This window comes from Eschrichtius robustus, chromosome 1, assembly GCF_028021215.1.
Source record: "Eschrichtius robustus isolate mEscRob2 chromosome 1, mEscRob2.pri, whole genome shotgun sequence".
In the NCBI taxonomy this organism is placed as follows: Eukaryota; Metazoa; Chordata; class Mammalia; order Artiodactyla; family Eschrichtiidae; genus Eschrichtius; species Eschrichtius robustus.
In genome coordinates, this window is record NC_090824.1 from 181232629 (window position 1) to 181248281 (window position 15653).

At 46.1% G+C, this 15653-nt stretch overlaps 1 protein-coding gene across 4 annotated transcripts in view; it reads left to right on the forward strand.

Moving 5' to 3' along the window:
* The window catches only part of CAMK1D (calcium/calmodulin dependent protein kinase ID), a 409414-nt gene that overhangs the window by 352448 nt on the left and 41313 nt on the right, over positions 1-15653 (forward strand). For all 4 annotated transcript variants that reach the window (XM_068560283.1, XM_068560301.1, XM_068560309.1 and 1 more), the window contains one exon: positions 1668-1794. In XM_068560283.1, the coding sequence (XP_068416384.1) occupies positions 1668-1794 (127 nt within the window). The remainder of the gene's footprint in view (positions 1-1667; positions 1795-15653) is intronic.

The following is a 15653-nucleotide window of genomic DNA, read 5'->3' on the forward strand; positions in this document are numbered from 1 at the left end:
AAAATCAGAAACTTTAAAAAAAAAATTCTCTCTGCACGCATGATTGGATTCTTACTGTTCATCAAAGGCGAATCCCTAAACATTCAGACAAACCATGAACCACGTGCACTGTTTGGTTAGATTATTTCCCTCTGCTTTCTCAGTGTTATTATTTCTACTATTGATTGGCCCATTTTATTCTAGTTTAAAAGTAATTGAAAGCATCCTCAAGCATACATTTGATTTTCTTCTAATTTTATGCTTCATCCACAGGATTAAAGTCACTGTGAATGATGTATCATGTTATTTTGAGTGAGGAGTAGTATTTTTTTCCTTGGGGTTCAGTTAAAGAAAAAAATGGTTCTGACACATGTTAAAATGGTAAGGAAGGCTTTATTCAAGACTCCTGCAAGAGGGGCATTGCATTAAGGGAGAGAATTGGGCTCCACTGCACATGTGGCAAGGACACATGGGGATGTACAGCCGTTGAGCAGAGTGAGGGGTCATGGATGGAAAATTACTGTGAGAGACAGCAAGGGTGGGGCGATGCTTGCTCAACATCTCCCTCCGTCTCCATAAGCCCCGCCCCCATTTTTTGCCAGAAACAACCAGATTCCCCAATTTTCCACAAGATGTCATGCAAACGAAACTTTGCTGTCTCCTGGTTTACCCCAGGATTGCCATCCTTAAGCCCCTCCCATGTAGACGCCACGGAGGTGCCACTGATGTACAGACTTAGAGTGGAAACAGGAGCTGTAATCGGACCTTTGCTGCATGTCGTGCGTTACTGCTGCCTGAGCTCTGACGTTTTACAGTCAGGGAAGCAAACGAGGAACCATCTTGACCCGTCTTCTACAGAAACAGAGCTTTTAAGGACACATGGCTAGAAAGCTCTAGATCTTCCACCTCCGATTCATTCCGTGATGACCTCCCCCTGTTTCCCAGGGAGCCGAGCGCTCGGGTGTCAGCTGGCCCAGGAAAGGGGGAAGTGCAGTGCATGTGCCCGAGCTATGGACACAGGACGTCCCTTAGGGCGGGGAGAGAGACCCTTAGGTTGGAGACAGGTTGCTGACAAGGGTCAGAAAAAAGAGACCGAACAGCACCTGCAAAGGCAGTTTTCTTTCTGGGAATCTCCGTTCCCCTAACCCAAGAAATGAATTGACAAGTCTGAGAGGCATCTGCTTTCTAGTTGCCTCAGTATATGGTTCATTGTTCTTAAGTAGAGAAAATACTAATAAGGGAAAGGGACTCACATTTATTGAAAATCCGTAACTGCCCAATACTATATAAGGCTCCCTGCATTGTTTTCACTAAACGCTGCTTTTCTTATTTTTTTTTTTCCACACACATACACACTGTATTTTATTTTTACAAGAGATAAATAGACTGACACCAAGCATTGTACATGGATGACCACAACAAAAGCAACAATGATTGCAATTACCAAACATGAAACACACTCATACTGTGTCATAATATTGACATTCAGTCCAGTAAGCCTCCACTGTAGCAGCTCCTTTACTTTGCAGTGAAAATTGATTTAAACACTGCTTTTCTTAAGGCATTTACTGTGTCTAAAGGTCAAGTCTGTTCTTCCATTGTCATTAAGTTTTGGTGGTTTGGTGAGGCTCCCACAATTAACCCAGCTTTTAAAACAGGTTGTAATTTTTTTTTACATTTCATTTTAGCCTGAGAACCTCTTGTACTACAGTCAAGATGAGGAGTCCAAAATCATGATCAGTGACTTCGGATTGTCCAAGATGGAGGGCAAAGGAGACGTGATGTCCACAGCCTGCGGGACCCCGGGCTATGTCGGTAAGGACTGCGCGTGTGTGTTTTCCCGCTTGTCAACCTGATCGCTTGTCTTAAGCATTTGAGCCTGGCACGTGATCACAGCTGCCTTCGTTTCCCTTGAGGGAGGAATAAAAAGATTGAGAGACACTGGAATGAGTTTGAAGGGAAGTGATTTCCCCTGAAACCTTTTAATAGTTGGGTAGAAATCCCGTTTGATTTGGGTGTGGGCCTGAGTGGAGGCCAGGAATTGATTTGGGTGAATTCCCAGGTTCTAAGACCAGAAATATGTCATGTGTGTCTATGTTTTTAAATGATTTACAGTGACATGTGGGATGACAATAAGGTGCAAACACACATAAAACAAAATGTTGAGATAGAAACACGTAGAAAGAAAATATTGATAGGAGGACTCTGATTCAAACCCTGACCAAGTCACTCCTTTAATTAGCCAATCCTGATCTGTCCTGGAGAAGCCAAGAATTAAAGTTTTTTCTAAAATCAGAACCCCAGAGATCCTTTGTCCCTGACACTCAGAATGCAGAAAATGCTATGGCAGATCTGAACACATAACTGAGACTCAACTTCCATCTTCTGGGGGCCCGGAGAAAGGCCATCAGAACTGTGTACGAAGTTATTGAGGCTTCCATTTACATGACTGTATTCATTCATCCAGCAAGTGCCTGCTATGTACCAGATGCTGTTCTAGGCACTGGGGTGAAGACAGTGAATGAGACGGAACACCTGCCCTCATGGAGCTGACCTTTTAGTTGGGAGAGACAGGCAGAAAAGAAACAGGTGAACAGGGGCGTTTCAGATCTTACATGCTATGAAGAAGACAAAACGGGAGTGTATGATAGAATGACAGGTGTGAAGAGGGGTTGGGACAGTTAAGGGGACAGGAGGAGACTCAGGCATTAGCCTTCATGACGAGAAGCAGCCCCGACCATGGGAAAGTCAGGGGACAGAGTTCCAGGTAGAGGCATCAGCGTGTACTGGGGAGAGAGTGAGTGCAAGCTAGGAAGGTCTAAGAGCAGGAAGAACTGAGACTGGAAGAGGCTTTGAGAAAATGGAGACCAAGGCTGAATTCTCATCATACAAACCATGACGGCTTTTCTTAATGAGAACAGTGAGCCTGCCCTGAAGGAGAGGAGGTGATGTTATATGACCAATGTCATTCCTGTTTGTTTGGGGATACAACCGCGTGACCTTCCCAGGCAGGCTGAGGGAAGCAGGCCTCATGCTAAACGGGTCTGGGGCCCAGAGCATTGTCGGAAACTCCGAAAGACCTCCCTCGGGGGCACTTCAGGGCCCTTCAAGTGCTTGCATGATAATGGGCGTTAAGTCATCACTGTTAATGTCACAGCTGTTGCACTTTTAAAGGAACTCAGGAGAAAAGAACAGACTTGAGGGGAATAGAGACTAAAGTGAGGGGAAGGGAAGGAAGCCCCAGATTTAGGAGGAGATCAAGATGGTATAAATGTGGGAGGGGAGGAGAAGATGTGGTCAGTACCTGTTAGCTCTTGACTGTCACAGTACCCAGGAAGTTTGTCCCCGGCTTGTGTGTATGCACTAGATACAGAAGGGGAGATGCTTCTGATCGTGTCTGCGAAGCCAGCACTTCTGACGGAGCTGCATGGCAGGGTGAGCAGTCCCAGTTCTAGGATAGAGAAGTCATGGTTTCAGGAGGAGCCTGGACTCCATCAGGAGGACTTGGATCGACAGCTGTGGTGTGAGGTGCACGTGTAGACGCATGTGTACGCCCTGAGGTGGGGGCCGTGGGTGGAAATGTGAGCGTGTGCGGTGTGTGTGTGATGTGTGTGTGTGTGGAATTCCTCCAGTTCAGTCCAAGCCACCAGGCAAGCGGCAAATAAAAATGAATGAGACAAGCTTATTCTCATTTCTCTTAAAAGACAGGGAGGAAAAAAGCCGGTTCCAACCGTGGTGAGTCACAGGCATCAGAAAATGGACAGGCCTATGTGGTCATGGGGTCCAGTCTCCTGGCTGGAATGGCTTTGCTCTGTTCCGCAGGGGCTGCTGCCCAGGCCATGCCGGGCGAGGAAACCGAGGACGCTGTAGCCGCCCAGCTCCTGCTTCAGGACGTGGGCTCTGACAAAGAATGTGCATATTTACATATGCATCATACCATTCTCATATTTGGCTCTGATGTTGGAAAGCTCTAGCACTTTCTAAATTGATTTTCGCTTTTTTACACTTTGACAGAGCTTGTGGAATGGCAGTTTCTCTGGGTTTCTAAGTGGCTGCCTTCCTAGTGGTCTGGTTGTGTTTAGATGTCAGTCGCTGATGAGTCTGGGGACTGGGATTGATGTTTGGATGTAGCCTTTGCTCTTTTATCCTAAATGGTGGCAGTGGAGCCATCGGGTAATTCTGTTGTCAGATACAGAGTTTTCTTGGAGTGAAGAGGGGGAAAAGGAGGACTGTGGGAGTATAGCAATTCTGTTTGTTCACATTTATTGAGCACCAAGATTCTTGGGGGACCTTTTAGAGTAAGAAAGGGGCAACACTGGGGAGCTTGTGTCTATGTAGACATGCCTTGGGCAGTGAGCAGCTGAGCTTAGGCTGTTTCTCCCCAACAGTCTGCATGGCAAGCTTCTATTCGGCCATCAAAGCCCAACTTACATGACCCTCTTTTTTTTTTTTTTTTTTTTTATTTATTTGTTTTTACTTTTGGCTGTGTTGGGTCTTCGTTGCTGTGCACAGGCTTTCTCTAGTTGCGGCGAGCGGGGGCTACTCTTCATTGTGGGGCGCAGGCTTCTCATTGTCATGGCTTCTCTTGTCACAGAGCGTGGGCTCTAGGCATGTGGGCTTCAGTAGTTGTGGCACGCAGGCTCAATAGTTGTGGCTCATGAGCTCTAGAGCGCAGGCTCGGTAGTTGTGGCGCACGGGCTTAGTTGCTCCACGGCATGTGGGATCTTGCTGGCCCAGGGCTCGAACCCATGTCCCCTGCATTGGCAGGCGGATTCTTAACCACTGCACCACCAGGGAAGCCCTACGTGACCCTCTTTTGGCCGCTTTCCCAACATCCATCCTCTCCTTTGTCATCCTGGTTCTTTTCCTTTTCTCATCATGGCTCTTACAACATTGCATCAGCTTCCATATTTATCTGTGTCTCTCCCCCTCTCCACTAGAGCAGGGGCTCTGGCTTGCTCATCTTTGCACAGATGCTTGTTGAATTCAATAAAAACCTAAGCTTCATAAACATGAGCAATTTTTTATTTCTCCGCTCCGCTTCTCTTCATTCAGCATGTGTTTATTGAATTCCTGTTATGTGTCATGCACAGGTAGTTTGGTGTTAGGAATACAAATACGAATTAGATAGAGTCTCTGACCTCAAAATGTTCACAGTCTTGTGAGAGACAGAGGGCTAACAGGTAAATTGAATAATGCATGGTAAGTGCTACATTATGCCTCATTCAAGAATTATTTATTTAGTGCCTACCTTCTGTGCTAGGCACTGGGGATGCATCAGTAGAAAGAAAAAGCAACAGATAAAAATCCTCAACCTCGTGGTACTTACATCTGAGTGAGAGGGAAACGGGCTATAAGCAAACAGCTAAATATATTAATTAGTATCTTAGATGGACATGAGTGCTATGCAGAAAAATAAAGCAGGAAAGACAATAGGAAGTGTGTGTGTGTGTGTCTGTGTATGTGTGTGTAGGGGGTTGTAATTTTAACTACACTGATCAAGGCAGCCCTCACTAAGAAGATGACAGTGGGGTAAAGATATGATTGCAGTGAAGGAGCCAGCCATGCCGTTATTGGGAGGAAGAGCATTCCAAGGATGGTTCAAAGGCCCTGAGGCAGGAGTGTGGGAGGAGCGACAGGAGCAGGGTGAGAAAGGAGGAAGTCAGAGAAGTCGTGGGCAGGGCATGTGCAGACCAGGACTTAGAAGTCACTGTCACGACCACGGGTGGCTGGAAGCCGTTGGAGGGATCTGAGGTAACGGGTGACGTGATCGAACTTTCACCAAGATCCCTGTGGGGGACAGGCTGGGATAAGGAGAGATGGCAGGGGGGACAGGGCCAGGGTGGAAGGAAGGAGACCAGTTAGAAGGCTCTGGAGTCATCCAGGCGAGAAATGGTCGGGGTTGGGTCAGGTTGGCAGAGTGGAAGTGATGAGACGCTGTCGGATTCCGAATATGATGTGCAGGTGACGTCACCAAGATTTTCTGAAAACCCAGAAGTAGGGTTTGAAAGAGAGAGACGTCAAGGGTAATTCCAAGGGTTTTGGCCTGAGTCTTTGGAAGGGTGCAGTTACCTTTAATTAAGATGTGGAGGGAGAACTTTGCAGAAATATCACCAGGGCTTCAGGTTTGGATTTGATAATGTTTGTGAGGTCAGGAAGGCAGCTGGAATAGGAGTCTGGCCTTGAGGGGAGACTCTCGTTTTGCACAGCAGTTCTGTCCTATAAAGTCACCGTGAGCACTGAACGGGCAGACCCGGAGCCCCGCTCCCAGGGGAAATACAGGGCTGGCTTCCTGCGGGTCTCTAGTCCCAGCACTGTCACCAGCTGGTCGATACTTGACCTTGTTATATGTGTATCTCTGTCCAGTGACACTTTATTTAATATTGTTGCTGATTCATTACCGTTGAGCTCGAGCCGACAACACTGTAACTCGCGCCTAAATGAAGCTCACGGAACACGCGTTTTCTCCGTAAGGCGCAGCCGTCTCGTGCTTGGGAGCGCTGGACAGCACCTCGGCACTGACGCCTGGGGGCCGTTTTTAATAGTGAAATTGAAATCAACAGGATGCACAAAAGTGTGGGAAAACGTGGCACTGACTGGACCATGAAAACTATAGGTCTTGTCACTGTGAGAGACAAAACAAGAGGGCAGGGCGTTGCGGTGTTCGCCCTCAGCTGGGCGCGAGCGCTCGGGTGACTCCCTGCCCGCTCTGGGCAGGTCTACAGACGACCGCAAAAGCATCCCAAGTATTGATTAGGGGGCTGCAAATGAATTTTAGCGAGTAGGCAAATCGCAAATATGGATCCATGAGCAGTGGGGATGGACGGTATTTGGGAACTGATAGCCTCTGGTGCATTTTATTTGGTTTTTTTTGTTGTTTGGGGGTTTGTTTTTGTTTTTGTTTTGTTTGGCCTCACCACGCGGCATGTGGGATCTTAGTTCCCCGACCAGGGTTATCGGACCCGTGCCCCCTGCAGTGGAAGCGCAGAGTCCTAACCACTGGACCTCCAGGGAAGTCCCCTCTGATGCATTGTAAAGCCATGGACCTGGATGGAATCATCAAGTGGGGGGCGGGTGTAGATGGAGGAAAGGTCCCAGGGCTGAGTCCCGGGGACTCAGAGGGACAGAGAGGGGACAGTGAGTGAAGTCGGAAGAGAACCAGGGGAGTGGCGTCTGGACAGTACTTCAAGGAGGATGAAGTGTCTTGTGTCAGTTGTGGCTACTAAGTCAGGTAAGATAAAGACTGAGTGGGGACCACTGGTTTGGGGGACCTTAAATTATAGATTAATTGAACAGTTAATTGTTTCTGTGGGAGCCTGGTAGTCAGAGTAATGCTGCAGAGAAGATGAAACAGGTCTTCATCAGAGGACCCCAGTGTGCTGTGAGCCTGGGGCCGGACACAGCCCCGTCCACCTGCCTCCCACCCCCCCAGCAGTCTGATGGGAACACTATTTGGGACCTTGGACACAGAAGCCACGGCCTCCTTTTTGCCGGGCAGTTTTTCATTTGAACAGGGCAGAGCCATTAGGCATCTACGGGAGAGAAGGGAGGGAGTACTGTTCTCCTGCTGCCCATCCTGGGGGCCACAGGTCCCAAGAGCCCAAGCTGGGAGCAGAGGATGGCTGTCAGCTTTAGTTCAGATTCCTTCCAGGTAGTGTTGGTTTCCATTGGTGAGTGCAGTTGTTTTGTTGTTGTGTCGGTTATTACCTAAATAACTCTTCAGCTGAATAGTTAGTTTCACCAACATCAAGTTACTACTTCAATTTGAATGAGTTCTCTAATAATGAAGAAATAATGGGAAAAGGGCTGTTTATCCTAAGTATCCCAAGGCACAAGGTACCTTGGGAGAAAGCAAAGAAATCTGAACCCCGTATAAGGAACCAGGGCCCATGCTGAGCGTCAGGTCACTGATGACAGGAGATGGCGGACATCTCTCCATCCAGGTGTACTGCGTTCCTACTGCAGGCAGCGCCTAGGGCTCTGTCAACACCTGGGGCTCCTCCAATACAGTATGGCCAGTGGGTGGTACGGATCCATATAAGGTATCATGTCTGCAGTATGAAGTAACTGACATATTTCAGAAGCAGCCTCACAAATACAGGCGAGAGATGGATCAGGAAGGGCTAGAACCAGCACGGGAAAACTCACAGAGGAGACAAGATTTGAAGGAAGGGTGGAACTCGGGCCAAGATGAAGGGCTTACGTACGGATGCAGGCCAGCAGGAGAACAAAGGTCCAAGATCATGAATGGCTTCTGGTATGTAGGGCCTGGGGGAAATGTGCAGACTCACTTGGGGAGGGAGGGCATGCATAAATAAGTTCTTGGAGAGAATTTAGGAGAAATGATAAGGCCGTCTGGTGGCAATCAGCTCCTCAGGGTAACATGGTGACCATTAATGTGGTATTGACCTGGATTTAGAATCCATTTAATTGAGTCAGATATAACATTCCCCTTGGCATCGCCAATAAGAGATGAAAGTCAGAGCTGAGAAAGTTTGTAAAATTATTTTTGCAACTTGCTCCACTGCATTAATTAAAATATCCAAACGGGCTCTCTTGAATCACTAAATAGGAACAATAAGTCACAGAAAGCACCCATTTCAGTCATGTAATTGATAAGACACTACAAGATGACAAATGTACTTCTATTCTGTAGAAGAAAGCCTGTTGTTTTATTTCTCAATGTTGCTATTTGTGCACTGATGTGATTTCTCAGATTCTATGGGAAAAATTCTATGGGAAAATTAAACTCTTTTAAAAGAACTTTGAACCTTTGTCTCTAGATTAAGTGACAAAGTGCCTCAGCAGAGGAGGGCAAGCCTGTGCTCTTACTTATTCTTCCAAAGAATAGTCTTTCTTATTCAGGGATTGCAAACTTCACTTTTAAAAAGGGCAAGAAGGCTGGGGTGGTGCTGGGTGGCAAGACTCCTAACTGCTTTGTGATGTTTGCCTTTGAGCTACATGAGACTTTCTTTTTTCATCGAGCCTTTTTGAGTGATGGTCCATCACTTTGCAGTATTCCATTTGGAGTGCATAGTGGAAACCACTCTTTCATTATTGGATGTTCCTCAAAAATAGGAAGGTGCATTTCTGTCTGATCCATCATTGTATTTATAAGCAGAGCTACATCTTGGTTCTTTAGAAGGTGGCTCATTGTTATATTACTTAAACTGTGAAGAAGGAGTCATTCCAGTTTCTTCTCGCAGCTTAGTTGCCCGCATAGACATTGCCAAAGTCTTTGGTCTAGCCCTGGCTTAGCTTGTCTAAAATAGTTTAAACAAGTTTTGTTGTGTTCTCTTCTAAGTGGAAATGGAGAACAGTTGGTTCAACATTCTCAGCATATTTTTTCACCATTAAAGGAACACTTTTAATTCATGGGATCATTGCATTTTTAAAGCTTGATAAGGGGCTTGAGGTGAGATGAGACCTTGGAAACCAGGGGTTCCAGGAACCAGGCTTCCGTGCTGGGATGAGGGACTGTTCTCAGAGCCACCCAGCCTGTAGTTGGTGGCAGTCACAACAGTGGGTCTTGACTGTGAGATTCCATCTCTGCCATTGCTTAGATGCAAGGAAGGCCTGAGCCCTTCCCTTAAACTCTTGGGTTCTCAGTTTCTCGTATGTAAAATAAACGTGCTGAACTGATTAATCATCAAGTCGGGTCCTGCTGCTTACCACTTACAAAATCAATCCTCACAAATGTTGACAGAAAGGAAAGTTGCCTTTAATCAGAATGCCAGCAATCTGGGGAGATGGTAGACTCAGCGCCCCCCAAAAACTACCTCCCAAGATTCTGCTCCACCATGAAAGCTTTTAAAGGGAAACAGGGAAGTAATCTCGGTGAATCTTTGAGGTAGGGGGTCAAAGTTGTCGCCATCCCCACCGTGTGCAGGCAGGATGCAGGCTCGTCGACTCCTCTTGATCTTTCTTTAGACTCCACCTTGTTCACACAGTTTGCACGATTACTGAAGGGGAGCTAGGGAAGAGATCTGGTCACCTGTCAGTTACTTACTTTTCATTCCTACTTCTTTGGTCTATGAAAGAACCAATAAGTGAGGCAAAGTATTGTGTGATCAAAAGCTATGAAAGGTGTGCTCGGGCCGGAGATGAGTAGAGCACGGGGCGCCTGGTTTCAGGTTAGTGACAAGACAAAGGGCCGCCTTCTGCAAAGAGCACTTTCCTGCAGAGAGTTTTTTCCTGCCCAAAGCTGCTTACGCATTGACCTCCATGATGTTTTTCTGGTTCTGCTATTCTGTATTTCTACAGATGTGTGACTTAGTATCCTTTAGGTTTATAAATATTCGTGTGTCAAGGATATTGACTGTCATTTTTTCCCATCTTCACTCAGAACAGACAAGAAAAAATTCAATTAAGTTGACATCATCCATCTCTGTCCTCCTGAGCAGGCTAAGTCACGCAGTTCCTTTTATCTTTCCTCTTAGATCCTCTGTTCCTGCTGCTTTAATCTTCACTCTTCTGTGTGGTCATTTTCTCCCAAAGAGCTCGGTTTTTATTTGTTGTTCACTTAAATCCCGTATTTTAGTACACGGCTCTGAGCATTACATCATTGTTCTCACCCTCTCAGACTGTTAGTGTTGAAACAGGATTTTATGTAACTGATAAATTGTCACACAGGGCACAGATGAGTAGGCGGAGGACCCACATCAGAACGTTCTCGTTCCTTCTCTCTGAGCAGCTACTCAGTGACAACCAGCAGCGACCGTTTCATCACACTGGGCGCTTGCAGCCAGGCCCCATTTGTCAGAGAGAACAGGGCCTCCCCATGTGGGGAGACTTGTAGGGCCTGGTATTAGCCTTGACATAGTGAACATGGGCGAGGGCAGAAGCTCATGATCAGAACATGTGCCAAGTAAACCCAGCCCTGCCCTGGAAGAGCCCCCACCCCACTAAATCCCTCTTAAAACTATTTGTAAAGCACTCTCCATCCTTCTGGAACTCCTGATGGAGTTCTTGTACTTGAATCCTGGGATGGAGTTTCATGGTTTCTAAACCATTTTGCGGTGGTGGAGAGGAAAGAAGCACTGCAGCATTTTGTAACTTACTCTTTATTTTTTTCTTTTAATGATTATAAACCAAAACACTGGAATGACTGTAACAGCCTTCTTCACGTTGAAGTGTAGCTCTTCAGATTTCCGAAGTGAGGAGGGCTCCAGTGCAAAGTAACCATCCGGTTGCGGTTCACAAACCCATTAGGGCGGCGGTGGAATCCTGGGACAACCTGCAAGGAACACATTACGGGGTTATCCGTTGCCACATTGCTCTAAAATGCCTTACTCAGAACATTTTTCTTCCTCTGTAGCACTGAGTTCCAGGTCTCTCCCACATTTGAAAACACCAGATACCAGCTGCCCTCCCGTTTTCCACTCCCTTCCCGTTCCTTAGTCTCTCCCCACCACCCATCAGCCACATTTTGGCTTCGGCAGCATTTGAATAGTAACCCAGCCCCGATCAGACTGGTAATGAGAAACCGGGATGGTGCTTTAATGGGGACTCTTCATGCCTGTGGTAAAATTCAAGAAGCTACTAGGAAAATCCAAGTGAGCGGCTCATCTGCGATGCATTTTTAGTAAATTACAGCTCTAGGGGAGGGTGAGAAAGAGCTGAGGAACCTACAACCCCCGGAAAGAGAACAGAGCTGTCGCAAGAAGCTTCTGCTCCTCTCCCGCAACTTCGGGCTGAAGACAAACCACCGGCGAGGAATGATTCTGTATCTCAGCTGTGGTTTTTATTTGCCAACAATCCAGATTGCAATCCTCTAAACCTAGGTGGAGCAACACCTGCTTATTAAGATGCTCACGGTGAAGCCCCTCATCGCATTTTTTTTTTTTCAATACCCCTCCTGCTGAAAATTCTGCTGGCAGGAAGCAGATCTGAGTAAACCCGTTCAGTACCACCTCCTCGTTGTAATGCAGCTCTTACTGAGACTGGATGCTCCTCTGAGCTGAATCTTACTTTCCTTGATCTTTAGAATCTTATTTACCGTCTCCGAACAGACCATTGCTGGGTAGAAAGGTCCTCTTTCTCTCCCACTGTTTTTTTTTTTTTACAATGTTGTGTTACTTTCAGGCGTACAGCAAAATGATTCAGTTATACGTATCTGTATCTATATAGACATATATGTATATATCTATTCTTTTTCCGACTCTGTTCCCTTATAGATTATTACAAGATATTGAGTAGAGTTCCCTGTGCTGTGCAGTAGGTCCTGGTTGGTTATCTATTATACGTAGTAGTATGCGTCTCCCACTGTTTCAGCGGCATCCTTTTCACCACCATGATGACACGCAGTGTCACTAACTCTTTGGAACTATATTACAGTTTGGTTTAAGACTATCCACTTATCCTCCAGCAGAGGAGATATGTCCCATCTCACTACCTGTGGAAATCCCTCAGGGACAGGAAAACTTGGATCAAGCGTCCTTAGACACAAATCCCTAACGGTACAGTTGGCTGTCTGGATCCACGGGTTCCACATCCTCGGATTCAACCAACTGCAGTTCAAAAATATTTTTGAAAAATTGCCAGAAAACTCCAAGAAACAAAATTTGAATTTGCTGCTTACCGGCAACGACTTACCCAGCGTTAACATTGTGTTAAGTGTTACGGGTCATCTAGAGGTAAAGTGCGCAGGAGGATGTCGTAGGTAATATGCAAATACTATGCCATTTTTTTATGTATGAGACTCCAGCATCCACCGATTTTGGTGTCCACAGGGGGTCCTGGACCCCCATCCCCACAAGATGCTGAGAGACAACTGTATGCCTTAGAATGAGGGGACACCTGCAGCTCTACAGGTGAGCACAGATTCTTTTCCATGAAGGCCTAACACTGGGACAGACTGGCAGGTGCCCTTCAAGACAGGAAACTAAGGCACAGAAAGATGATGAATTCGAGGTACACTGGTGCAGTGCCCAGCCTCTAATTCTGTCCTCTGATTCAGTGCTGGGTCAGAGGTGACAGATGCTAGCACCAGTCTACAGGTGCACAGTCTGATTTTAAAGCCCGCATGGAAGTCCGGTGCTCTCCCATTAGACCACCTACTCCTCTCTTAGGCTCCTTCCTGTAAAGATGCTATCACATTGCTGGCCTGCCCAGCAGAGTGGAACTTGAATCCAGGCCCCCTGACCCCTAGGCCTCCTGACCTCCTTTCATGAGCGACTTGGGAAAAGCCATGATATTCAAAGAAGACTCCACTACCTCTGACCATGACTGGCTTTCGTGTCTCAGAGCCTTTTCCTCCCCACCATGGCATACATCAAGTTCAAGTCAAATGCCTTTCTCCGTGGCCTCCTCAGGGAGGCGAGGCCAGCCAGCACAGTCAACAGATGAACCTTAGACCAAGCTGTAGGCTGGCAGGTTGCCCATCTGCCTGCGTGTCTGTGTGCTGACATCATAGGCTACATAGTAGGTTAGAAGTTTCAAGTTCATTTTCAAAGACAGACGCTCGTTCAAAGACAGGTAGAGGTGCTGCTGATCTGAGTGTCTTGTCAGCTCTGTTTCAGCAGGTGGCACAGATGGCAGCAGTTTTACACACTCCAGAGAATTAGGGAATGCACCCCAGTGTTCATAGCTGCACTATTTACAGTAGCCAAGACATGGAAGCAACCCTAAATGTCCGTCGACAGATGAATGGATAAAGAAGATGTGACGTACACACACACACACACACACACGCGCACAATGGAATATTCCTCAGCCATGAAAAAGAATGAAATAATGCCATTTGCAGCAACATGGATGAACCTAGAGATTATCATACTAAGTGAAGTAAGCCAGACAAAGATAAATACCATATTATGTCACTTACATGTGGAATCTAAAATATGACACAAATGAACTTATTTATAAAACAGAAACAGACTCAGACATAGAAAACAAACTTATGGTTACCAAAGGGGAAAAGGGGTGGGGAGGGATAAATTAGGAGTTTGGGATTAGCAGATACAAACTATTATATATAAAATAGATATACAACAAGGTCCTACTGTATAGCCCAGGAAACTATATTCAATATCCTATAATAAACCATAATGGAGAAGAATATGAAAAAGAATATATCTATATATTCTTTTTCATATTACTGAATCATTTTGCTCTGCACCAGAAACTAACACAACACTGTAAATCAACTATACTTAATTTAAAAAGAAAAAGAATTAGGGAGAAAATTAGGATATACCCGTTTTTATAACCAGTCTTCCAGAATAATTTTTAAACCCCCCCCTTTAAAAAAGAATTATAATTGGGGCCAATGAAAACAAGAACTGGTTAGAACTGGGCATTGCACCCTTGTAGCTACTTAAAGGATGGGGGAGAGCTCAGGACAGTGGGGATGGGAATCTTGATGACACCTGACCTGGAGGTAGGAGAGGGTGGGGCTGGGGGAAGGAGGGGGGCAGGGCAGGGAGAGGAAATGTGGAAGGAGCACAGCCTCTCTCTCCCCTCAATAAATGCAGAGCCACGAAGGGGCCATGCACAGCCAGAGGTCCTCGGCCAGCACATGGATCTCTCATATCGGGACAAATGGTCCTGATGCCCACAGCGCTGTCTGTCAACCATGATGATTTAGGTTGCTCCTGTTGCCGTGTCTAGGCTGGTGCCTGGACCAAGGGGGGATGATGTTGTAAATGTGTTGGTGATGAAGTGACCACAGGGATCAAGAACTAGATGAACAAAGGGACCAACTGGCTCCTTCCATCTCTAAGATTCAAGTTCTCCTGACCTGCCCTTCCATCGCGTGTGGGCCCAGCTCTGTCCTGACTTCTGAGGGTTTTCATCAAAAGGGTGGAAATATTCATTTATGAATCATTTTATGTTACATTAGAATCGAAGGAAAGTACCAAATGATATCAAGAATCCGTTCAGCCTTAATTCTAGAAAGTAATAAAACCTACATTCTTTTTGCTCCTGTGATCTTTCCAACTTTTCCTCCTTACATAACAACTACTAATTATATCCATACATATGTGCTGCTTATTTCCTTTAAGCCTCATAACAATCCTCAGAGTTGGGCTCTATTAACGTTTCCATCTTACAGGTGAACAACATGGAGGCCAAGAAAGATTAAGGGACTTACCCAAGTCCACACATGTAGTAAGTGGTGGAGCCTGGGTTTCTTTCACTGAAAAGCCAATGTGCCCGACTATTTAAAACTTCTTAAATCCAGACAACTAAAGTCATTTTAAGTAACAAGAACCTAAATCCCGGCAACCATTTCACATCCTTCAGACCTCTCCTACTCTTTCATCTTTACGCCTATTACTTTATTCTTAGAAAACAACATGAACAACGTGCATATACTTATTAACAGCACCACTAGCCACAACGATTGCTTTCCCCGGCTGTATCTTTCTCATTCTGTTTGCACCTTCCCCATCATTTGACTATTGGAGGTAATATTTTCTTTCCTTGGATATTTTTGAGTTTTATTTAGAGTAAGTGCAGTATTTTCAGGGTTGGATTTCGACTGAGTTAAACTTAAAAATCAACACCGCCTCTCCCATCTTGCCATGATCTTGTCTGACTCTGATAATCATCCTTAGGAAGGCGGCTGAGGCTGGCACTACGTCTGTGGCTTGTGTCTACCCTCAACGCCCCGGAGAACAGGTGTGCCATGAGGGCAGGGGCCAGGTGTGCTTTCGTCACCCACAAAGCCA